The 25,139-nt window shown below is 44.9% G+C and overlaps 1 protein-coding gene across 1 annotated transcript; it reads left to right on the top strand.

Moving 5' to 3' along the window:
* The first annotated feature begins 1,560 nt into the window (after nt 1-1,560).
* RRP7A (ribosomal RNA processing 7 homolog A) lies at nt 1,561-24,407 on the top strand. The gene is made up of 7 exons (XM_033929995.1): nt 1,561-1,704; nt 10,112-10,254; nt 16,639-16,770; nt 17,931-18,054; nt 18,801-18,898; nt 22,330-22,528; nt 23,515-24,407. Exons 1-7 carry the CDS (start codon nt 1,638-1,640, stop codon nt 23,598-23,600), a joined length of 849 nt encoding a protein of 282 aa, XP_033785886.1. The 5' UTR covers nt 1,561-1,637; the 3' UTR covers nt 23,601-24,407.
* Nucleotides 24,408-25,139: the final 732 nt, after the last annotated feature.

Below are 25,139 nucleotides of genomic sequence, written 5' to 3'. Positions count from 1 at the left end.
TGGCACAGGTCACCAAATGCACTTCTTTTACTAGTGATGGGAGGGGTTATGTTGAAGGACGCGCAGGACGATAGAGTTGATTTTACCCCTAAACAACTCTGACTCTGCAGCTTCCAGGCTGAAAACAGCAGCAGTTACTTCCTTTGTGGCCAGATCTTGTCATTCTAAGCTACGCCATGATCCTGACACTGTAGTGATCCAGGATCTTCCCTTTTTAATTTCAGGCGTGGATTATGTGGCGGAGGCCTTGTATTATTTCTTCAAAGTGCTGAGCAAGCTCCCAGTGTACTCTCATTTTGGAACATAGTATGTTGTAGATCCAGCAGTGGTCCGGTGACTCATTCCCTAAGGCGACCCTGAGTAGACTACCTTTCAGGGGACAATTACTGTTCGGTAAAGGTCTAGATGACCTCATGGTTAGTGTGCAGGACTGTAAACCAAGTTCTTACCAGAAAACAGGCCCTGGTCCTCTAAAGGTCTGGGACGTCCTAGCTTTCATCCCTTCAGACAGTCCCATCAGTACTATGGGGGGCTCATCAGGGCAGCATTCCTTCCAGTTAGCCAAAGAGTGGTTTGGCAGTTCCCAGTGCCAACAGTCTACAGGAAACTGCTCGGCTTTTACCCCTAAGAAACAGTTCTGACACCAGGCCCCTGGCTGCACCACCGCAGATCAGAGGGCGGCTCTTGGCCTGGGAAGAATGGCTGGCCATCACCTCCAGCAGCTGGGTCTTGGATATTCTTTGGGACAGCTACAAGCTCTAGTTTTATCGGCCCCTGTCAAAGCTCTGGACTCCCCGTGGGGAAGCCAGAAAAGGTAGGTGGAGGCAACAGTTCAAAGACTGCTGAGCATCACTGCTATAGAACCCGTTCCGGAGCACAACTCGGGCTCAGGCAGATATTAGATATACATCATGTCAAAGAGGGGCTCTGAAGACTAGAGGCCTAATCTTTCATTCTTCTACAATTCCGCTCTATTCCCGGACAAGTGGGACCTAACAGAGCAGTCCCGTAGAGTCAGGGTGGGACTGATGAGCATGCTGCCAAAAGCAGTATCCTGCTTGGCCACCACATTGATCCTGAAAAACTTGGTAAACGTATGCAAGGAGGACCAGATAGCAGCCCTGCAAATCTCCTCCAAAGCAATCACTGCAGATGCCCAAGAAAAGGAAACACCTCTAGAATAAGCCCTGACAGAAATAGGGGGCTTCTTTTCAGCTGCGATAAAAGTAGATGAGATATCCACATGGATCCATCTCAAAATGGTGGCTTTCAAAGCCAGCCTGCCGTTAAATGCAGGACCAACCAGTATGAACAGATGGTTGGAAACATAAAACTCATTCGTGACCACCAAGCACTGCAACAAAAGCACAGACAATCCCTAGATGTGAAGAAGTAAGCCCGGACCTAAAGAAGCTCATAGGAACAAGAGAGACGTTTCAGACAAATGTCCCCATCTGGCCGAAGCTCTTCTATCCCCAAACAGCAAAAGGCAGTCTGCACGGAGCCTCGCACGTGGCGTGACGTGCTCCATGCGTCAGTAATGCCCCAACATCACTTCCGTTCTGCAGGGCGACGAAAACTACAACCCCCAGCAGGCTCCTTAAGCACATGTTGACGTCACCGTCTTTCCGGCAAAGATGGCAGCTTCCAGTGGGCTGCACACGAAGGGAAAGAGAATTGCACCGGTTCTGGCTGGATATTCAGGTACTTGGAAAAGGAGGCTCGGCGATAATTATTTATGAGCGCACCTGGTTTACTGCAGCGTGTGCTACCTCTGGATTGGAAGGTGGGGGTGGTTTATAGGTGCAATATGTTCATCACATACGAGTTTTCATAATCTCCTCGACCCTTTCCAGCTGACTGAAAGGCTGAAACTTCTCTGGCAGTAGGTTTCAGTGGTAGTGTACGTTGGATGAAGATGTGTATAGCTTTCACATGAGTTTCTTCGAGGATTAAAGTGATTTTTCCCCGAATGCCCACTAAACCGTTGAGGGACAGATTCGGCATCCTTGGAGATGGAGCAGGGGTGGTAGGGTAAGCAGCCCGATATCATTCTGCTTCTGCACGCCTGGGGAGTACTTTAAACTAGTAACTACTTAATGTGTTGGATTTTTATGTGACACTCAAAGCAATATTTTAATCAAAACGGAAGCATGGCGGTTGCTGTATTCAGTTGAAACTAATGATTCAATACTTTGAAACTAGCAAACTCAAAAGGGCTTTAAACTAGAATTATTGGGGCTGGGTGATCAAAGCTAGGGTTACTAGACGTCCGGGAAAACCTAGATATGGCTTCTTTTTAGAGGACTGTCTGGGTACCCGGAAGGATTTCCAAAACCCAGCAGTTTGGGTTTTGGAAGTCCCTGAGCTCTGGGCCACGTCTGGAGGCTCTCTGCAAATGTGCAGGTGTTGATGCAATGATGTCAAAAGCCCATGTATATGATGTTATTGAGTCAACATCCATGCACGCGCAGAGGCCCTCCAAACCTGGGGGAAGGAGACAGAAGGTTTGGCTGGAAGCAGAACGGGGTGGAACAGGGCAGAGCCAGGTGTTCTTTGTTTTTTCTAAGAGGAAATTTGGCAACTCTAACCAAAGCCCTCAGGTATATGAAGCATTTGTGTAGAGCAGGGGTGCCCAATACGTCGATCGCGATCGACCGGTCAATCACAGAGCCGGGTTCCCTTCTTTTTTTCCCCCTCCTGACTGGCCCACCTCTTGAAGAACGCCAGCCAAACAGAGTGCTGGCAGGGTGGGGTGAAGGTCGGTGGGGGATGAAGATTAGCGCACTACAGAAGAAAGAAGCCTGTTGAGGTAAGAGCTGAGGTCTTCTTAGTGCTGCCCAATTCGAATTGATTCACATTGGGTGAATCGATACGATTAAAAAAAAACAACAACAAAAAACAACCCAAAAAAATCGGTCTCCCAATTCTGTGATTGACCCTCCCCCTAAAAGCAGGATCGGCAGCACTGCCTCTTGCTGGCTGGCCGCCGCCACTCCTTCTTTAGAGGGCGAGGGGGAAGGGTCAGTCAGAAGTCAGCTCGTTCTGTCCCCACTGTGCCCTGCTGCCCTCCGGGCCCCTCAGGCTGTCGCTGCCGGTGGAGGAGGAAGAGGAGTCCTCGGCGCAGAGCAGGCTGCCGGAGAGGGCAGCGGAGGGGTGTAACACGCTCTCGTCCTTCTAGCGGTGGACGTACTTGAAAGAGTGGAGAAGGGAGAAGTAGGAGTAGACGGGCTTGTGCGGGTTGTCGGTCGAGTTTAGGTAGCAATTGGGAGGGGTGCTGGTTGTGGAGCCGCTGGCCAGGGACATGCTGATGTGGGAGGGTAGGGAGGAACATGCAGGCCTTCCGCGGGTACAATGCAGACCTTCAGGGGGGCAGGCAGGCCTTCAAGGGGTAGTACTGGCCTTCAGGGGTAGGGTGCATGCCTTTGGGGGGAGGGGGGCTTGGACACAAGGGATGGTGTGGAGGGGGAGATAGAGATACTGGATAGAAGGGTAGTTGGGAAAAGAAAGGGAGAGATGGTGGACCCTGGGGTGGTGGGACAGATGTTGGATGAAAGGGTAGTTGAGAAAAGGTAGATCTGGATGGAGATAAAAAAAGGAAAGATGCCAGACCTCCGGGGGAGGGAAGAGAAACGGAAGGGGAGGACAGAGGTGGCAGATAGATGCTTAGTTCGAAGAAAGGAGACCCTGGCAAGCAAGTTATCAGAAGACAACCAGAGCCTGGGACCAAAAAGATTTGAATAATGACCAGATAACAAAAGGTAGAAAAACTAATTATATTTTCTATTTTGTAATTACAATATGTCAGATTTGAAACATGTATCCTGCCAGAGCTGGTGTTAGACCGCAAATGTGAGCTAGGATTTAACAGAGAGGAAAAGTCTTTTTTGTTTGTTTACACCACAGCACCAGTGTGTTTTGGAGAAGGCAAAGGGGGTGAAGAGGTTATAAAATAAACCCACCAGGATGTTTTTTTAAAAAAAACCACCCAATTGAGCAGGAAAATTGAATCGAATCAAAAAATCGATTCAATAGGCTGAATTGAATCAAATCAATTTTTTTTTCTGAATTGGGCAGCACTAGTTTTCAGGATATCCACAATGAACATGCATGAGAGAGATTTGCATACCAAGCAGGCAGTACAGGCAAATCGCGCTCATGCATGTTCATTATGGATATCCTGAAAACCTGGCCTGCCAGTAGATCTCGAGGACCGGACTTGGGCAGCCCTGGTGAAAGGGTAGTTGAGAAAAAGTGGATTTGTGGATGAAGATGAAAAAAAAGGAAAAATGCCAGACTTCCAGGGGAGGGAAGGGAAACGGAAGGGGAGGACAGATAGAAGAAGGAGACCTTGGCAAGCAAGTTATCAGAAGACAACCAGAGCCTGGGACCAACAAGATTTGAATAATGACCAGACAACAAAGGTAGGAAAAATGATTTTATTTTCAATTTAGTGATCAAAATGTGGCCGTTTTGAGAATTTATATCTGCTGTCTATATTTTGCACTATGGCCCCCTTTTACTAAACCACAATAGCGGTTTTTAGTGCAGGGAGCCTATGAGCATCAAGAGCAGCGCAGGGCATTCAGCGCAGCTCCCTGTGCTAAAAAACGCTATCGCGGTTTAGTAAAAAGGGAGGGGGTATATTTGTCTATTTTTGTATAGTTGTTACTGAAGTGACATTGTATAAAGTCATCTGCCTTGATCTCTTTGATAAAAAACCCCAGAATATAAATAATAATTAACATTTTTTCTGCGTACAGTGTGCTTTTTAAAATTTTATTGTTGGTAGATCATTTTGACTTGGTCATTTTAAAAGTAGCTCGCAAGCCAAAAAAGTGTGAGCACCCCTGGTGTAGAGGTAACATCTGGAAAGCACTGAATGGTAAGTAAGGTTCTGGATCTAGTGCTAATCTAATCTGGGATTTATGAGTCGCGCTATGCTTACAAAGGTTGAAGGTGACTTATAGAACAGTTATGGAGAACTGTGATGGTAGAGGCTGATTTGGATTTAGTGGTGATCACGGAGAACCATGATTGGGATATAGTTATAATGTGTTCAGGAAAGATAGGGTAGAAAGAAAGGGAGGGGGTAGTGGCATTATATGTTAAAGATAATGTTAAAAAGTCACACAATTACAGGACTCACAAGGTAAGGAAGAGGCACTGTGGGTCAATCTTGAAAAGGGGGAGTGGAAAGTGTATTTTCATTGGGGTGACATACAAACTCCCTTCACAGACAAGTGGACAGAGATTTAATTGAAGACATTCAACATATAGCTGTGAAAAGGAAAGTACTAATTGGTGATTTTAATGTGTTAGATGTTGATTGGAGTATCATTATTATAGGATCTTTTAGAAGTAGGGAGATCCTGGATTCTCCACCAGTGTTCCCTCTAAGCGGGCGGGTGTTGTGAGCAAACTTTTTTCACTGTGAGCTAAAAATATCGGGCGCCAGCAAGTTATGAGCCAAATAAATATGTTGCTTTCTACCACAGAACTTCCTTACGTTTGTATGGAATCTATCCCCTTTCAACTTTAGAGAGTGCCCTCTCGTTCTCCCTGCCTTAGCTACTAAGTCTATTCCCTTCAGTACCTTGAATGTTTCTATCATGTCCCCTCTCAATCTCCTCTGCTCAAGGGAGAAGAGGCCCAGTTTCTCTAATCTTTCGCTGTACGGCAACTCCTCCAGCCCCTTAACCATTTTAGTTGCTCTTCTCTGGATCCTTTCGAGTAGTACCGTGTCCTTCTTAAAGTACCAGTGCTGGACGCAGTACTCCAGGTGAGGGCGTACCATGGCCCGGTACAGCAGCATGATAACCTTCTCTGTCTCTTCAGTCCAGCATCTGCCCCTTCCATTCACTGTCTGTCTTTCCCTGCCATCTCTCCTCCTGCCCCCCCCCACCCCCCAATTTGGTCTAGCATCCATCATCTTCCTTCTGTTCCCCTCATGGTCTGGCATCTCTATCCTTCCCTCCCCCCTGTGGTTTTTAGCATATCTCTCTTCTCATTTCCTCCACTCAGATCTGATCATTCTCTGCTCTCTCTTCCCTTTTCTTCTCTGGTCTTCCTTCTCTATTTTCTGCCTCCATCTAAATTAAATTCTTTCTTACTATTTAGTCCCGTTTCCCTCTTTTCACTGTGTCTACACACAGCTTGTCACCCCTTTCCCTCACCCCTCCATTATCTTACTATTTTCTTCCCCCTTTATTTATCTCCTCCTTCCATCCAGTATGTGTTCTTTCCCCACTTCCATTCAGCATCTGCTCTCCCTTCTCAACTGACATCCATCTGCCTTCTGCTCTCTCTCCCTTCTTCTCACTTCCATCATCTGTCCCCTTCTCTCTCTCTCTCATCTCCTCCATTCCATCATCTGCCCCTTCTCTCTCTCTCTCTCTCTCCCCCCCCCCCCACCTTCCATCATCTGCCCCCCTTCCCCTCACCTTTGTGGGTCACTTTCTTTCCCCTGAGGGTGGCTCATGTCACAGGGGAAGCTTTGGCCGAGCAGAACCGCTTGATTGACAGTGGAACTTACTTGATTGATGTCGATGCTGGGGCCCGTTGCCGTTTGAAGGAAAAAAAAAAGGTGGAAAAAAGGAACCTGTAAAGGCGAGAGGAAGGGAAACCTCCAGGACAGCTGCTTTTTGCCCTCCTTCAGCGGCCCAAGAGTTCAGACCAGCAGCGGCAGCTCTGTATGCTTTTAACTTCGGCACAGAGCTGCCCCTAATCAATAGTTTAGCGCGGTTTCATGAGGCAGCCTCGGGGCCTTTGATAGCCGGCCCGCTTCGATGATGCGATGTGGGCCGGCCTAGCAAAGGCCCCGAGGCTGCCTTATGAAACCGCGCTAAACTATTGATTAGGGGCAGCTCTGTGCCGAAGTTAAAAGCATACACAGCTGCCGCTGCTGGTCTGGAGGTGCGGAGACAAGGCAGGAGGCAAACGCGGTGGAAGGCAGGAGTCCCGGCGAAGGCAGGAGTCCCGGCACAGCGACTGCAACAGGAAGTTGCAAGTCAGCTGACGCCGGCCTTTCGTTGCGGCGGGGACCGAATCCTTCGCGGACCGGCAAGATTTTGTTTGCGGACCGGCGGTTGAAGAACTGTGCTCTACACTGTGTGCGCTGTGACGAGAAACTTGTGCGCTGCGAGGTAATATTTTGTGCGTCAGCGCACCCCAGCGCAGCTTAGCGGGAACACTGTAAAATCTCCACCTATATCCAATGTTCCTTGTCATCAACAGCAGATGAATCCAGAGACTAGTGGGATTACGTCCATCAACCAGCAGGGGGAGATAGAGAGCACTGAATTGACTGCACATCCTCCTGGCCAATCAGTATATTCTATCTCCAGCAGGTTGAGGATGGGTTTCTCACAGTTCCTGGATTCTGCAGTGGATTTCAGCCAGGCTTGGCTGCAGCTACCAGCACCATTTTCCTGGATCTGAAAAATGATTGCTATTGTTCTGGTTCCTGGTTTCGGTTCCTGAGGACAGAAGGCTATTTGCTCCTGTTGCTGTGGCTTCAGTAGAGCATAGGGGTGTTGGCCATACTGAACCAACTTTAGGGGCAATACCTGGGCTCACCCAGGTCCCTTCTCCACCCTCCCGTGGAGAGAAGAAGCTGATATGGTCGGAGGGTCCTTTCCCATAAGAAGAAAAGCCTGACCACGGGTGCCGGCACAGCTCCCTGTGTGCTGTAGCACTAATACTTCTCCTTTTGCCTTCTGGTAGTGCAGGAGCACATGAGGACTTGGCTTAGGCCTCAGTAGAGAGACATGTTCCTGTGGCTTTAGGCCTCAGTAGGGAGACATGTTCCTGTGGCTTTAGGCCTCAGTAGGGAGACATGTTCCTGTGGCTTTAGGCCTCAGTAGGGAGACATGTTCCTGTGGCTTTAGGCCTCAGTAGGGAGACATGTTCCTGTGGCTTTAGGCCTCAGTAGGGAGACATGTTCCTGTGGCTTTAGGCCTCAGTAGGGAGACATGTTCCTGTGGCTTTAGGCCTCAGTAGGGAGACATGTTCCTGTGGCTTTAGGCCTCAGTAGGGAGACATGTTCCTGTGGCTTTAGGCCTCAGTAGGGAGACATGTTCCTGTGGCTTTAGGCCTCAGCAAGGAGACATGTTCCTGTGGCTTTAGGCCTCAGTAGGGAGACATGTTCCTGTGGCTTTAGGCCTCAGTAGGGAGACATGTTCTTGGGGCTTTAGGCCTCAGTAGAGAAATGTTGCTGCGCATGTTCCTGGGGCTTTAGGCCTCAGTTGAGAAACGTTGCTGTACATGTTCCTGGGGCTTTAGGCCTCAGTTGAGAAACGGTTATTTGAAGCCTGGTGATCGCATTAGCAAGCTGCTTTGCACTCATACTATTCATGGAGGGATATTGTAGCTGGGGTTTTCCGCAGCATGGTGCTCTTAGGCAAGGATTACTTCTGCTCACATGGGCTAGAGGGGTTACCCTCTGTATGTTCATAGGATACGTACTCTCTGGGGGTCATATCTCCTTAGACATGTGCTGCAGGGCAGGTTTTCAGTTCACTGGTTTATTTCCCTCCCTACGTTTGGACTGCTTTTGTACATCCCACTAGTCTCTGGATTCATCTGTTGTTGATGACAAGGAAGGTAAAATTATGTCCTTACCTGATCATTTTCTTTCCTTTAGTCACAGCAGATGAATCCAGAGCCCCACCCTGGTGCGGGGTTTGTCGCTCTCAGGAGCGGTTTGGGCTTACCTTTAGACTGAAGTTGCAGTCTCGATTTTGATGTATTAATGATTTGGGTAGTGCATGTGACGGAAGAAGTTCCATAGGTGTCCTTTGTCTCATATATTTAATGTGTTTGATGTGATTTAATTTTATGTGATTTATTTCGACTGCTTTGAGAAAACCTATACTGATTGGCCAGGAGGATGTGCATCCAAGATATACCTGAGGTCAATTCAGTGCTCTTATCTACCCCTGCTGGTTGATGGACGTAATCCCACTAGTCTCTGGATTCGGCTGTGACTAAAGGAACGAAAATTATCAGGTAAGGACATAATTTTACCTTTCTCCTCCCTTTCCTTCCCCATGTTTAGTATCTTTCTTTCTCCTTACCTTTCCCCCAGTCACATCTAGGATCTTTCTTCCCTTCTAATCCAACCAGGTCCAGTAACTGTCGCCCCCTCCCCCACCCAGGCCAGGTCTAATGTCTCTCCTTTCCCCTCAACCCAACCCATTTCTAAAGGCAGGAGTGATAACCAATCCTCTTGTTCTGGAACATGGTGCTGGGGGCAGGAGCAATTGGCCATTACTTCTGCCTTTAGAGTTGCGGGGAGGATGGAGGGATTGGAAGAGTGAAGGGAATGTCTATGAGTGCAAGGGGGATTTAGAAGGGCCACCATAGAGGTCTGCCAGGGCTATTATTGGCTTGTGGGCCTTGGAATGACTAAGTATCTCATGTTTGCTAAGAAACATGCACTAGCAGTAACCATGAATACACACGGCCCTTTGCTACTGGTTGAAAGCCAGATTCACAGACAGATGCAATACTGTCCACTCCATTGTATTTAATTTCCTTGTGAGGGTGACCTCACTTTTTTCTTTATGAGGAACATTTTGAGATGAACTGTAATTTTTGACTTATTTAAGCAATTTCATTCTTTCCCTTCCACACTACTATGACTGACTGTTCTGCAGATAACTTCAGCTCTTGAACACTTTTAATGTGTGTGCACCAGTCATAGCTTCCTCCAGAGCTGTGACCTGTTAAGCTGTGAGTTCAGCAGTGGGGCTGTAGATGACGGTAGCGAGGGTTCAAGAAGGAAAATGGTGGATTTGCAGGGGATATGGTTTTTACAGACCATGGAATTACCACTTTTTTTATAGCATTTATGTAGAATTTACGAGCTCTGAACAGGACCCAAAAGCTGTCTTTAGGGAACTTACTCTTATTTGATATTATGACATTTTATCTTTTTTTTTTTTTTTTTGCTTAAAAGTTCATTTATTTACTATTTATATACTGCCTTCCTGTTACAATCAGGTTCAGGCAAACGTTCTTGACTAACAGCAAAAAGCTGCTCTCTGCTCTTCATCACGCTGCGTGAAACTGTAAGCCTCATCACAAATTTTCTTTTTGCTTCCTGTAGCAATCCCCATTAAGTTCTCTAAGAAATCACAGTCCCATCACTTCCTGTATGTGAAAGAACATAGAGTACGAGAGGAGTTGGATCCTACAAGGCCTCAGGACCGCACCCTCTTCATTCTAAATGTTCCCCCATATTGTACCAAGGTAAGTGCCCCAAGACGAGGAGAGAAGAGATGTGCTCCTTGTCTGATGGTACTTCTCCCCTTCTGGACCCTCTGGGTTTTGCGATTTGAAGCTAGATAAAGGTATAGGCTTTCAGTATCATTGATTCTAGGTCAAAATATTGCTTACTTTAATAAATGAAAAAGCAGTCAATACTTCACCAGGGACCCATGTCATGAAAAATCAGCCATTCTTAACATTTTGGATCCGATAAACTGGGTAAAGGTGGCCAAAGTATCAGATCCAAAATGTTGAGAGTGGCTGATTTTTCATGTCATGGTATGTGTGTGATCCACTGATTGAAAGGCTACCAAAAATGGGGTACATGGTTTCTTTATACCACAAGATAGAGGAATATCAACTGCATTATCCTTCCAAATTTCAGTCTCGGGTATGGACTAATTATGTCTTTAAAAAATGAGAAACATTTTTCAATAAAAGGGGATGGGACTTGAATGCCGCCGCCTTGTGGTTACACATTCAAAGTAGTTTACATATACCCAGGTACTTATTTTGTACCTGGGCAATGTAGGATTAAGTGAAAAAGTCATTAACCCCAGAAATCACATATCCTACTGTAGGTACCTGCAGTTTTTAATTTAGATTGTGAAAAAAATTGCATAGCCCCATTCTACTGACCCAATAGTACATAAAACTTTCCAAAATGACAGCTGCCCAAGAATGACATGGAATGGGGACAGAGGGGGAGAACAGGGAGAAACTTTGTCCCCGTGTCATTCTCTAAAATCTTGAGACTAGTATCAATATGTAAAACCTTAAGACATCTTAGACAATTGGCAACTGAATTAATCCCCCATTTTATTAAGCCGCGATAGAGGTTTTTACCATGGCTGCTAAGTGCTCTGATGCTGCTCCAATACTCATAGAGTTCCTATGAGCGTCAGAGCATTTAGGGCCCCAGGCCGCAGTAGAAACTTGAGAGAGCCTAATGATTAAAAAAAAAACTGCAGAAGGTGCTTTTGGATTTAAATGAACTATTATTAAATTACATCATTTGTGTCTTGTCTGTCTTTGATGTGGCAACAAGAGTCTTGTCTGCTGATCAGACTCCTACCACCTGCAACATCCTGCTATAACGTGCCCAGTTGCTCAGGCATCTTACTGTTACTGCAACCGATTCATCCATCGTTGCTGGCATCAAGGAACATTTCCAACATTTAATAGACATGTATTTTCCTGTTCATCCACTATACAGTTTAGGTTCTCTTCTACACCCATGTCTGAAAGACAACCCGATTGCTTTCTCAGACAATGTGAAAATTTAGGCAACAGAATCTTTGGGAAGGTTGTTCCAAAACCAGATTGAAATGGAAGACTCTTATTTGTGATTTATAAACAGTTGTACAGAATATTGTCCCTTTTTATACTTTAATAAAAAGATTTAAATATAAAATCATAAGTGTTCGAGGCTTGTTGAAATGACAGTCCATGGAGATGGGGCGGAGCTCACAGGGTAGAATCGGAGCCTGTGGGAACAGGACAGGGAAAGAGCCCGTGGGGATGGGGGCAGGGATCAAGAAAGACTGACTTGGATGGTGATTTATCCAGGGCTGTGGAGTCAGAGGAAATTTTGGGTGCTGGAGTCAGAGTCGTGGCTATCAGAAACTGAGGAGTTTGAATCGAAGGATTTATCTACCGACTCCACAGCCCTGGATGAATCACTGAGCAGCTATTTCATTCAGAATCCAAAATGGTTCCTATGGTTGCTGTGTATTCTCTCCAATCAAAAACAAATGTGATTGTCATCACTGATGTCAGTTCAGGGAGTTGATACTAGGGGGCAAGCTGGAGGTGAGCCAGTAAGAAACCCTGAATACATATCTGCAGTGACAGGTAGTTCCCAAGATAGGGGTGTTCCTGTTTTTGCATTTTCTCTGAAGCCTCTAATAAAACCACCAGTAGTTCTTGTATAGTCCCTTCAATTGCAGGTTTTTTTTTTTTTGGTTTTTTTTTAGGGAAATGGGATGTCTAGGGGCTAGTATTACTGCAGTTGTCTAAGTCACTTTGACCCTTTTGAATGGCCATAAACTTTTCCATTTTAAAGACATAACATAGGGATTCCCACCAGAACTGTTTATAAATCACAAATAAGAGTCTTCCATTTCAATCTGGTTTTGGAACAACCTTCCCAAAGATTCAGTTGCCTAAATTTTCACGTTATCTGGGAAAGTAATTGGGATGTCTAGGGGCTAGTATTACTGCAGTTGTCTAAGTTACCTTTTTGGAACCGGAAAAGGGGAGTGTTTCTTTTCTCTCTCCTCTTTTTATATTATTTCTTTTTTTTTTTCGAATTCTTTATTCATTTTTTCATCTTACATCAAGTGTACAATATTACATCAATTGAATCATACACATCACTTGAAATTCTTATCAATTTTCATCTTAAATATATAACTTAAGCCCTTCCCCGCCCTCCCTTTCCTCAAATATTGTAAATCAATCATATCATAAATGTATTATGAACAAAAATTTTGATTAAGACCAATAATACAACTACATAACCCCTGAAGTAAAGGCTGCTTTGTTTACCTCATTGGAATAACTACAAGACGGCATTGTATCTTCCAAAACAGACAATATTCGTTTATTGTTAGTTTAAAAACTTACAGTATTACAGCAGCAGAGACATATCAGAAAAATATATTGTCAGTTCAGAATATGCAATGGAGAGAAGCAGGGGGCTAGCAGATCCCCGTAGCATAAGTAAGTGAATCTCTCTGGCTTTACCTAGAATGCACGTGTGTTTTATACAGAGAAATTCTTCCTTTGTTCCAAAAAGTACATCCCCGAATTCTGGTTATGTAATTCCCTATTGGTACATAAAATAATGTATAGCTAACTCCTCCTCTCAGTCCACGCCTCTCTCACCTCCACCCCCCCTCCCCAGTAGGGGGGGGGCCTTGCAGAAACAGAGAACTCTTGGTGAACTTTCTTTCTCCAGCGCTGAGATGACTTTGTAGATGTTAATTAGTGGTTTTACAATTCTGTGCATCTTTTGGATAGTGTCCTTGTATGCTGAAAGTTGGCAAAGGTGACCTTTCGACAATCCAGCTGCTTGGTTCTCATAACTTGGTTCAGAGACAGGGAGCAAATGTTTTGGTACCAAGTTCTCTCATCTCGCTACACCCACATCGTCCTGCAGGGATCCTTGCTCATTATAAAAGTTTTATGGCTTTCTAGGGTGCCTGGCATATGAAGTCATACAGCACTGATAACAGTTCAGCAGAACCTTGGAGAAATATCCTTCCAGCAGGGAATGGAGCATTGCAAAGGCTGCAGATGTTTACAGACAGCAAGGTACAGGCTGGGCCTGGCTATGGGAAAATTTAGGTCTGTAGTGTCCAGCATACACAAGTGAAAATATAGGTCTGTAGTGTCCAGCATACACAAGTGAGGCCAGTTTGTCCAGTTGAATCACCTGTATGTCCAGGTTATCCATGTCACCCCCTTTCCCTTTATCTTAAATAATAAAATGCTAGCCGCGCATGCGCACTTGCCTCGCGTGTTCCCTGATCCCTTTTCTGTCGGGATGTGGCAAGACAAGTGCGCATGCGCGCTTATTACATCACTGAGAGCAGCGAATGCAGGAAGCGGAGTAAAAAAACAACAACAACCGAGCGAGCCGAGCCGCTGTGAAAGCGCGGGAGGCCTGGCCCGGGCTGCGGACAGGTAAGGAGTTGGGGCAGTGAGCCTTCCCTGCGGCTGAAATGGAGCCTGGCCACCCTCCGCGACAGATCACAGTAGTCCGTGTCCTTTTCCGCTCACCCCCCTTCCCGCGGACCCGACTACCTTGGCGATTCAAGCAGCGTGTGCAGCAGTCTTCACATGCTGCTTCGGGCCCTTCTACTTCCCTGATTTGCTCTGCCGCGTCTCTGATGATGTCATCAGGGACGTGCCAGAGTAAATCAGGGCAGTAGAAGGACCCGAAGCAGCGTGTGAAGACTGCTGCACACGCTGCTTGAATCGCCGGATAGGTAGTCAGGTCCGTGGGAAGGGAAGGGGGGGGGGCGCAAGGACTCTGGGGAGAATGGCAGACACCGGCCCTGTACTAACTCCCGTGGATAGGGGGAGCAGGAAGGGGTGCTGATGGACAGGTGTGGGGGAAATGAAGGGAGGCCTATTGCAGGACAGAGGGAGAAGGAAGAGGTGATGATGGATGGGGGGGAAAAAGGAAGGGAGGCGTATTGCTTGACAGGGGGAACAGGAAGAGGTGCTGATGGACAGGGGGGAAAAATGAAGGGAGGCCTACTGCTGGACAAGGGGAGCAGGAAGAGGTGCTGATGGACAGGGGGGGAAATGAAGGGAGGCCTACTGCTGGACAAGGGGAGCAGGAAGAGGTGCTGATGGACAGGGGGGGAAATGAAGGGAGGCCTACTGCTGGACAGGGGGAGCAGGAAGAGGTGCTGATGGACAAGGGGGGAAATGAAGGGAGGCCTACTGCTGGACAGGGGGAGCAGGAAGAGGTGCTGACGGGGGGGGGAAGGAATGGAGGTCTATTGTTGGATAGGGGGAGCAGGAAGAGGTGCTGATGGACATGGGGGGGAATGGAGGCCTACTGCTGGACATGGGGAGCAAGAAGAGGTGCTGATGGACAGGGGGGAAATGAAGGGAGGCCTACTGCTGGACAGAGGGAGCAGGAAGAGGTGATGATGGACACGGGGGAAAAATGAAGGGAGGCTTACTGCTGGACAGGGGGAGCAGGAAAAGATGCTGATGGACAGGGGGGAGGTAAAACAAAGGGAGAAGGGCTGCTGCTGGTAAGGGGAGCAGTGAAGGGGTGGTGGTGGACACAGGGGGAGGTAAAAATAAGGGAGAATGGACAGGAAAAAGCGGCTAAGGAGACAGAGAGAGAAAGAAATAAAGACAAACACACATATATTCTAGCACCCGTTAATGTAACGGGCTATAAAGCTAGTTATAAATATACTTCTAGTGTAAAAGGGTGTCTAATCATTACAATATGTTATCAATGGCCCCCAAATCTTTTTAAAATTATTATAATTTCCTTTTTGCATGGCAATTGTTCTTTCCATTTTGTATATATAGCACAACGAATTCCACCAGAATGTGTAATTAAGTCTGGTGTAATTTTACCAGTTTCTGATGATATGCTGAATGGCGACTCCTGTCATTATTAACAAAAGTTTATTATTACTTTTATTATTATTTTTATATTATTTCTTATTGTATTTCCAGCATCCTGTAGAATTGCTGTTGGTCTCTTCCCCCTAAATGTGCATGTTTAGAATTGTTACTGTTGGTTAAATATTTCTATTTTCTTTGTTTGGATTTCTAAATTTCTTTATCAAAGTGTATTCTTTGAATTTGTAATTTTGAAATGTAAATTTAAAAGAAAAAAAAAAAAAGAAACCAAAAATTCTTGATTGATTAAGTCTTCAAACTCTGTTATAGCAAACCCAAACTGAACTATTTTCAAAAATTGCCTTAATAAGGTCTATAATAGGTTAGAGGTCACCTGTGTCCTATCAGATTAGTAGATCCATAAGTTAAATACTTATGGATGAAAAAGTGAGCTGTAAAAGTGAATTTGGTCTAAACATATTGCTCACAGAACTGCCAAAGGAACGTCAGAATAGAGTTACTTAAAGGTCTAGAAAGGCAGTAAGAACATTTCAATGGGTTTGAATATCCCTCGGAGCTCTGTCAAATCCATCATTGTAAAGAAGAAACAGTTTACTGCTACCAGGACAGTCTTGATTAGGACCTTTCTCCAAAGTCAGTAGCCTTGGTTTAAGGAAACTGCTGAGGAAGGTCAGCTGTGACATGTAAGATTATTGTAAAAGAATTGCAGAGGTCTCGGGCTAAGACTGGGAGAAATATTGACTGGAAGCAATATTGAAATGGAAGCAATGTCTGAAGAAAAACAATATGATGTGCCATGTGGAATTTGCTAGGTAATGTGTGGCAGAGGACCCTGCCTCATGATCCTTGTACGTAAAGTTCTGTGCTAGCATCATTTTTCTGTGTATCCCAAGCTGCCTCTGCTACACAGTGAGAGGGTTGCACTATAAATTGTGTAAAATAGCCCCAGTGAGCAGGGCCACCTCCTAAGCACTAGTATCTGTCTTATCATTCCCTCTGTAATTCCCCCCCCCACCTGAGCACAGTGTATTGATGCACCACCTTGTCCAATTTGTCTGTCTTGACTAGATTGTAAGTTCTTTTAAGCAGGGACCGACTCTTCTGTGTTTTGATGTACAGCGTTGCTATAGAAATGATTAGTAGTAGTAGGGGGGTTATATGTGGAGTCAACAGTGCTGAATGGCATACAGTGTGTGACAAAAATTTACAGATAAAATGCAGCTATTTGTTCTCTTTTACCAGAAATGCTTGTCTGCACTGTTTTCCCGGCACTGTGCCATAGAGTCTGTGGAGCTTCAGGAGAAACCAGGACCAGAAGAGAAAGTGGAAATAGCAAGGGCACAGTCCAAATTCTTCAGCCTGAAAACTGTGCCGGTAAGAAACTGAGCTCTGCCCAAGGTGGGGTATTGTACAGTACATGAACCATTAGGTCACCTGTACACGTCTCTCTAATATTTTTTATTTTTAACTTTGTTTTTTTTTCTTTTTACCATCGGGTTTTGTACTGTTTCTGTGACCTCATTCATAGGTTGTATTGTGGACAGATTTTGTCCTGATTTTTTTTTTTTTTTTTTTAGCTGGTGTGGAGAAGTCTTCCCTGCAACTCCTGGGGTGTTGGATGCAAGAAAGGCTCTGACTAGCCACAGGGTGACCTGTAACCTCTCCACCCTCTTTTTTAAAAAAACTATAATAGATCCTTTTGTAGTGTGTTCTATAGGGTGGGGATAAGGAGTATATGGATGGACAGAGGGGGAGGCAGTAGGGTTTGTTTAATAGCCAAAGGCTAAAAGAGGTCAGATCATATCACACCAACCTTGTTATGACTTCACTGGCTGCCTATTAGTTTAAAAATAATAGAGCCCCATCATGTTGAGTTCATAAAATATTTACAGATACATATCTGGAATATCTATTCTTTTTCTTCTCATTTCTATTATCTCTGTCATCTTCTCATACTGAAGATTCTTGTTATGGATTTTTTTTTTTTTTTTTTAAATCCCTTTCTGTCTTGATTCCTTATCAAGCAGTTTCAGCTTGGAGTTCTCTACCTGCCGAATTGAGGACAATTTCTTCTTTATTTCAAAAACAGTTGAAAGCTTATATGTTTAAAATGTTTTTTTAGGTTCTTCTTTCTATGTTGATGTTCTTATGATTTTTCATGTTATCTGCTTTGAACCTGTTTTGGGGAGTTGACGGAATACAAATACCATTACCATTCAGCTCACTGGTCCCACCGAGGATGGGAATAGAATTGATGGATACTGCTCTATTTGTGCCAGAGGAAAGAATGACATTTAGACATGGTTTTTAAGGATGCACTCTCCTAACATAGCACGTCGCTGGCAGTGTTCTACATGCAGGGGAGGGGCATGACATCACTGAAAGCCAGATTTAAAAGGTCCCTGTTAAGAAAGAATAAGAAGAAGAGGCCTTGCTGGGCAGGATAGTGTGTCTCCACATGAGAAGATCATGTGCTTGGAGAGGAGGTTTACAGATGTGAATTAACAGCTTCTTTCTGTCTCAAATTTCCACAGGGCTTTAGGGTTGCATATATAGTGTTTAAGAGCCAGGAAGGAGCACAGACCATCAAGTCCTTGAAACCACGGGAGCCACTAGTGATCTCAACGAAGACTTGTCCCACTAAAACTGGAATTAAGAGTAAGTGGAGCAGTCGTGAGATGTGGCTCTGATAAGGTATTTGTCTCATGCAAGGGGAGAAAATGATCTGCATGCTTTAGAAGAACACCATGCTCAAATTTCAGACGTTTATTGCCAACTCTGCTCAAATCCCCCCCTCTACTCTGGTTGTGAAGCCTTGGATCTTGGTGGACTGTGAGTTCTTGTGGTTTGAAAAGGATGCTTTAGTGCTGAGAGAAGCATTTGGTTCATGTCTGGAGCATCCTTTGATGTTAGTATTTTTCCTAATTTCCCCAACAGAGCATTGGCTGTTACTCTAGTATCTTACCCAAAAATCCATTGTTGTCATGCACTTTGTGTGATCCATCACTCAGGAGTGGAGGACTAGCCTAATGGTTGGTGCAGTGGGCTGGGAGCTAGGTTCAAGTTCCACTACAGCTCCTTGTGACCCTGCTCAAGTCAATTAATCCTCCATTGTCCCAGGTACACCCCTGCCCCCCAATATATAATATGTAAGCCACTTGATTGAACCACAGAAAGGTGGTATGTCAAATCCCTTACCTTTTCCCTTTCTGTCAGAGCTTGGTAGCAATGCCAAATTTCCTTCACTTGTGTCGGATCGTGGGCCTGTCCCGAGCCTGTATTTAGTTCCAGAGCTGTGGCCCACAGCTGGGGACAAGAATCTGCTTGTAACCAGAAGTTTAAAGAGGAGCCACCCTCAACTTTATGAACACTCTGGTTCCTGAAGCTGCCCTCCTCTTTTGCAGAATGGATCAGTGACTATGCCACAACACTTGTCAATCCTGGAGAGCTGCAGATGGAAGTGGATGCGTTCATGCAGAACCATGATAAAAGGATTGCAGAGGTAACCCTTGACACATGCAGTACATTACTCTGGAGGCACTATGGTCAGGCATGACTGCTGATGCAAGCTCATTTTATTAAAGTGTTGGTATTATTCCTGAATTGGACAATACATTTTTCTTGCCAGTGAAGCACATGGGGGAAGCCACTTCTTGCCCTAGATTGGAAGCATGGAATGTTGCTACTATTTGAGTTTCTGTCAGATACTGTGCCGTGGATAGGCCACTGTTGGAAACAGGAAACTGGACCAGATTTCGCCCAAAATATTCTACCCCAGAACTCTCAAATGACTGCAATCCCACCATATATAGAGATATGAACCCCTATCCCCTCATCCTCTCCAGCAACTCACACCATTTGCCCCAAATACACTGGAGTATAACACCATCACAACATCACTCTAACCATTCTCAACAATTGTAGTTGATACCCCAAGGGAACAAACTCTTTCCCAGATCATCTCCCATTCCTTCCTCCCCAGCAGATACTCCAGCTCTTCCTCCCAGGCCCTCATACATCCCAATTTCAGCCCCCTCTGGTTATTCAGACTCTTATAAATTTGGGATGTTGCCCCCTTCTTCACTACAGGGCCCAAAAATTATTCAAAGTCAGTTCTACCCCAGCATACCTCTTCGAACATCTCAGAGTGTTGGATATGGTGCTGAACTTGCAAATAGGGAAATAGGTCCCTGGGCAAAAGGCCATACTGAGTCTTTAGCTTCTCAAAAGATTTAATATTACCTGTCACCTGATCGCAACATTGTTCCACACATATGGGTCTCAACTGTTCCCACCTATGGAAAACCTCAGGCCCCCCTCAGGGTCGAACTTGGGTTTGAAATGTAGGGGAGTATACCAGAAATACCTACATCCCTCCAGAAGCCATGCTTACATTGTCGCCATACTCTCATCGTCAATCCATAAGGGCCGCCCTTCCCAACAATCAAAGCAAGTGCATCAATGACACCCCTGAGCCCTTCTACTTCACATCCACTTATGGCTAACCCTTTTGGGTCTGCTACCCCAGTATTGCATGCAACTGAACAGCTTGAGAGTATTTTTTTAAATCAGGCACTGCAAGGCTCCCATCTAGTTTCCCTAATCGCATAACTGCTCTACCCACTCTGTGGTAGTGTATATCCCAAATAAAATGAGAAAGCAGAGTCCGGAGGCCGTGGGAATTCCCTGTCTTTTATCCAAACAGGAAGATTATGAAATAAAAACAGGAGCTTCGTGAGAACCGATCATTTTACTATTGGGTGCCCTGTCTTTGAAAAGGACTGTCTATGAAAATGACATCCTGCTTCATCTCTCCAAGGTCAAACTCAACTCCCTCATCACTGGCTCATAATTAAGATAAAACAAATTTGATCCCAATCCCCCCCATGGACCCCCAAGTAACGCAGGGACAACTGCACCCAACAAAAGGGGAACTACTCTTTCAATCTTCCATCTAGGTCCTTTGGTAAATTAATATTCAAGTTCTCAGACTTCATCATATTAACCTGAAACCCCAACACATGCCCATAATCCTCCAGTTCTCTCTCAACTGCTTCCAATGATTGATTTGTCAACATGAATAAAATATAGTATGCAAATAGGCACAGCTTATGCTCCTAACCATTCGTCACCACTCCAGAAATCCTCACCCTTTGGGCCAATGGCTCTATTACCAATGCAAACAAGATTGGTGACCCTGTGGTATCCCCCCTGGCCAATTCGAATAGGTTTGAGTACCCCCCTATTAATTTTGATACATGCCATTGGCACAGTGTGTAAAGTGCCCAGATCTAACTCCACAACTTCAATCCATATTTTCTCTAAGACTTTAAACATAAACGGCCAAGAGACCCAGTCGGAGACCTTTTCTACATCCACTGACAAAATTGTGTCCTTTCACCTGCTCCATCAAATTGAGAACCCAACAAATGTTATTGTCCACTTGTCTCCCCATCACAAACCCCCAACTGGTCTGGATGAACAGCTGAGACACCCAACGCATAAAGTGGTTCACCAGGATCCACATAAAAATCTTTGTATCATCACCCAGCAAAGATTTAGGTCTATTAGAACCACACCATGCTAAATCCTTGCCTTCAGGAGCACTGTGATCCCAGCTAGCCACATGAAATATGGCAGAGACCCCATCCCTTCACCAATAGAATTAAAAATCTGAAATGGCAGCAGATTAAACAAATCCTGAAAGTGTATGTTAATAGAATTCTACAGTGAAGGCATCAAGGTTCAGCAGCTTGCCAGGCTTCACAGAGTGGAAAGCCTCCTGCACTTCAGTAGGTATAATAGGCCTGTCCAACCAGTCAATATCGGCTGTATCTATCTTTCTCAATGAAATAGTGAAGTAAGCATCCACCTCCCTCTCCACCACCTCTGTTTCTGGTGTGTACAAGGCTTTGTAATATTCTACTAAACGATCCTTGATCACAACTTCTTGAAAGACCAATCTCCAGCCCTCCCCTTCCCCTGTATGAATACTAAAAATGCTATTCCAGATCCTCTGTTCCTTCAGTCTGAGCAACTAATCTGCTAGCCTTATTGTTGAATTCAAAATACTTCTGCTTCAGATATTCCATCTTATATTGCAGATCCTATGCACATCCTCTAGCTACCGAAGCAGCACATGCTTCCTAGGTTAGTGCTTATGCTCCAATTCCCAGTGAAGGAGTTCAGTTACCATTGCCACTAGTTCCTCTCTGTCGATGCTTATGATAGGTTGCTATAGAAATAATGTTCTCTCTCATGGTTGCCTTCAAGCCCCCCCATACAGCCTCCCTGCCAACATTCAAAGGCAAATATTCTGCAATATCCTTCCTCAAGCATATCTGGATCATCCAGTAAGCTATCATTTAGTTTCCAATATTTCACTCCCAGCTTCAACCCAACTCTTCCCTAGCTCTACCCAAAGGAGGACATGATCTAACCGAGTAATTTGTTCAATAGCTGCCCCACCTACCATCACCAATAGATCCTTCTCTACAAATATATAATCAGTTCGCAAATAAGAAAAGTGGGTGAAATTCCTCCCTGCAGGATGAAGCCATTTCCACACATCTGCCACATTCAGTGTGTCCACAAAAGAGTGGCATACTCATCTCTCTCTACCGCTATAAGCTGTCTCACCCCTGTATTATCTTAATTTGGGGTTATTGTCAAGTTAAAATCTCCACCTAAATAAGATCTGCCTCCTTCAGCTGCATAATGAGCGATAACTTCTCATTCAAAAATAGGGCACATTTTTGAGAGATGTTTTGCTGTGTGTTTGCATTGGTTGTGGCACACCGTGCAGTTGTAGAGAAGAGATGGTAGATATGCTAAAATTGGAAGTTCTTGTGCTGCAGCATTGCAGAAGTTGGCATTTCTTGGTTTGCCTGTGGGTGTGCAGTAAACAGCTGCGTCTTTGTCTATCTTCCCTAGGAAGAGAAGAAGGCTGAGGAGGAGGAAGGAGTACCGGATGAGGAGGGCTGGGTAAAAGTGACGCGAAAGGGCCGGCGGCCTGGCATTCCACGGACAGAGGCTGCCAACCTGCGAACATTGGAGCGAGAGAAAAAGAAGAGAGCGCGCAAGGAGCTGCTGAATTTCTATGCTTGGCAGCACCGAGAGTCCAAGCGGGAGCGTGAGTATCCTCAACATCTCCTACCCATCCCTCATTGCCAGATATCCCAAAGTCCAACTCCTTTGTTGCTACATAGTACAGGGCACTAGCAGTCTCTGGGCATGGGCCAGTTTTTTGTGGGAGGTAAAGAGCAATTTAAAACAAACAACAAATCTTCCTTATCCTGCAATAAATCACCCTATTGTTCAGACTGAAGCTGCAAACAGACCAGGTTTTCAAGATATCCTTAATGAATATGCATATAAATCAATTAGGGTATTTCATAAATATACAGCCTCCTATTTCATTATAAAAAAGCTGTTTAATACTAGTTATATATAGAAAAGAAATAACACTGTTCTCCAGTCTTAGATATAAAACTAAATGTGTTAGATTGTTAGAAATAAAGGCAGAAAACCTAGTGGGAGAACAATGCTAGACTCAGGTTCTCATAGCCATGCGGTCCACAACATAGCAATTGTTCTTTCTGACTGAAGAAGGGCGGTCTTAAGCTCTATGGATGCAGTCTAGCTCTCTGGGAGAAGCCTCTCTGGGGATTTAAGTCAATAGAGCACATCTTAACATAAACACTTAATCTTGTTCTTATATAAGAAACTGATCAAATGCCCACATAAAGTGGGGGCAAAACAACCACTGTATTAGAACATTGGACTTCTGATGCAGGCATTTATGCTGAAATGTGACTGTTGAGTCTTGCTTCTCCAGTTGTGGGCTTTCATTTTGATGATGTGTTTATAAATAAATAGAATTGACTTTTATATATCTTTTGAACTTTTTGGATCTCACTTTATCTTCGTACTCTACTGTCTGAGACTTGTTTTCCTGGTCTCTTCCCACCACCTTCTCTTGTTGCACATTTTTCTGTCTTTGTTAATCTTTGGTTCATATTCAGAGAATTCTCGGGTATGCCTATAAGGATTGATTAGCCTGTGTATAGATAATGGCATTTGCTGATCATAGAATGTCTGAACTTTCTTTGATTTCAGATATTGCACAATTGAGGAAGAAGTTTGAGGAAGACAAGCAGAAGATCGCGCTGATGCGGGCACAGAGGAAGTTCAGACCATACTGAGCCACGGGCCATTGAGCTTATTGTGCTATTCCCTGTGTGCTGGGTTGGGGAGAGCCTTGTTGAGATGAGAGGTGTACCTTAATCTTAAGTTATAAATTGCTAATTGGTTTTATTGCAGGACCTATTTATGTTCTGCAGAAAGACAAAACGTTGCCACGTGAGCAGATTTTGTACATTTTACAATTCAAATCAGTCTACTCCCTTAACACCATAGGTGCTGTGTTCTCACATGGAATGTTTATTGTGCTTTGTTTCTGACCCCCTCCCCCACCTGTATACCATCAACTATAGCAAATGCAGCTCTTTTCTTCTCTCTGTATCTCCTTGTGTTGGTCTTGGATGATGTGCTGCAGTATTTGGTACACTGATAAATGGGGAGTTCCAGGCTGAACTAGACACTTGTGACACATTCTTTTGGTATTTTCAACAGTAAGATTTTTGTCCACATGAAAGCAATTAAAGCAGCAGGCAACAGAGGGAGATATCTTTTAGAACTGGATCAATTCTAAGTTTCCAATCTGTCCCCCACTCCTCATATAGCAAGGGGCGCTGAGGCATTCAGAGACATCTGGGCTTGGTTCTGCTCTGAATTCACAATCCAAGTTTCTTCTCACTGAACATGGTAGGATATCCTAGACTCAGACTATTCCATCTTAATATTCTAAGACAGTGTTCTGCAATCACCGGTCCATGGACCTGTGCTGGTCCACAGAAATTTCCTGCCGGTCCACAGGGCCGGCATGTGCATCAGGCCCAAAACAGTGTTCTTCAATCGCCGGTCCACGGTGCGATCGATGCGATGTTATCTTCGAGCCAACTCCCTCTTCCTCACTGATTCAATGCACAAAGCCACGGGCAGTGGCTCCTATGCATGTTCTGCGCTTGAACCGGAAGCCTCTCTGACGTCGCAACATCAGAGGAAAGGCTTTCAGATGAGGTGCGGGATGCGCAAGGAGCAGCTGCCCGCAGCTTTGTGCACTTCATCAGTGAGGAAGAGGGAGCCGGCCTCAAGATAACACCGGGGGTGGCATAAAATAGCCAGGCGGGAGCAGGCTAGAAGGTAAGGCATAGCATGGAGTTAGGGAGACAACAAAAGATAGGGGAGAATGATTTTATTTTTGAATTTAGTGATTTAATTATTTCAAGTTTGAGAATTTACATCTGCTGTCAGTGTGCGTTGTGTAGTTTAATTTTGTGGTTAACCATTATGTGTTGTTAATAAGATTATATTATGTGTATCTATGAAAAATGAATGGAAAAAATAGTGTTTCAATTAGTACTATTATGGGGGCAGGGTCTGGGGTGGAGATTGGGTAGAGATGGGTGGGGTCTGGCCCACAACTTAGCCCAGTGTTCTTCAACTGCTGGTCCGCAGACCGATGCCGGTCCACAAAATAATTCTTTTATTTCTGCCGGTCCATAGGTGTATAAAGGTTGAAGAACACTGTTCTAAGAGATACAGAGTGGAATGGAGGAATGTCCATACACCACAGGAAATGCTAGCTTTATATTTAGCTGCTGTTGGGGTCCCTGATGTAT

The sequence above is a fragment of the Geotrypetes seraphini genome, chromosome 2 (assembly GCF_902459505.1).
Source record: "Geotrypetes seraphini chromosome 2, aGeoSer1.1, whole genome shotgun sequence".
NCBI classification, from domain to species: domain Eukaryota; kingdom Metazoa; phylum Chordata; class Amphibia; order Gymnophiona; family Dermophiidae; genus Geotrypetes; species Geotrypetes seraphini.
Note: the sequence above shows the minus strand (reverse complement) of the source record. Positions and strands in the feature narration are given on the sequence as shown.

Coding starts and splice junctions, on each gene's coding strand:
- RRP7A (XM_033929995.1), top strand. CDS start 1,638: ATGGCAGCTTCCAGTGGGCTGCACACGAAGGGAAAGAGAATTGCACCG. Junction 18,899..22,329: donor ATGATAAAAGGATTGCAGAG/GTAACCCTTGAC, acceptor TATCTTCCCTAG/GAAGAGAAGAAGGCTGAGGA. Junction 22,529..23,514: donor CCGAGAGTCCAAGCGGGAGC/GTGAGTATCCTC, acceptor CTTTGATTTCAG/ATATTGCACAATTGAGGAAG.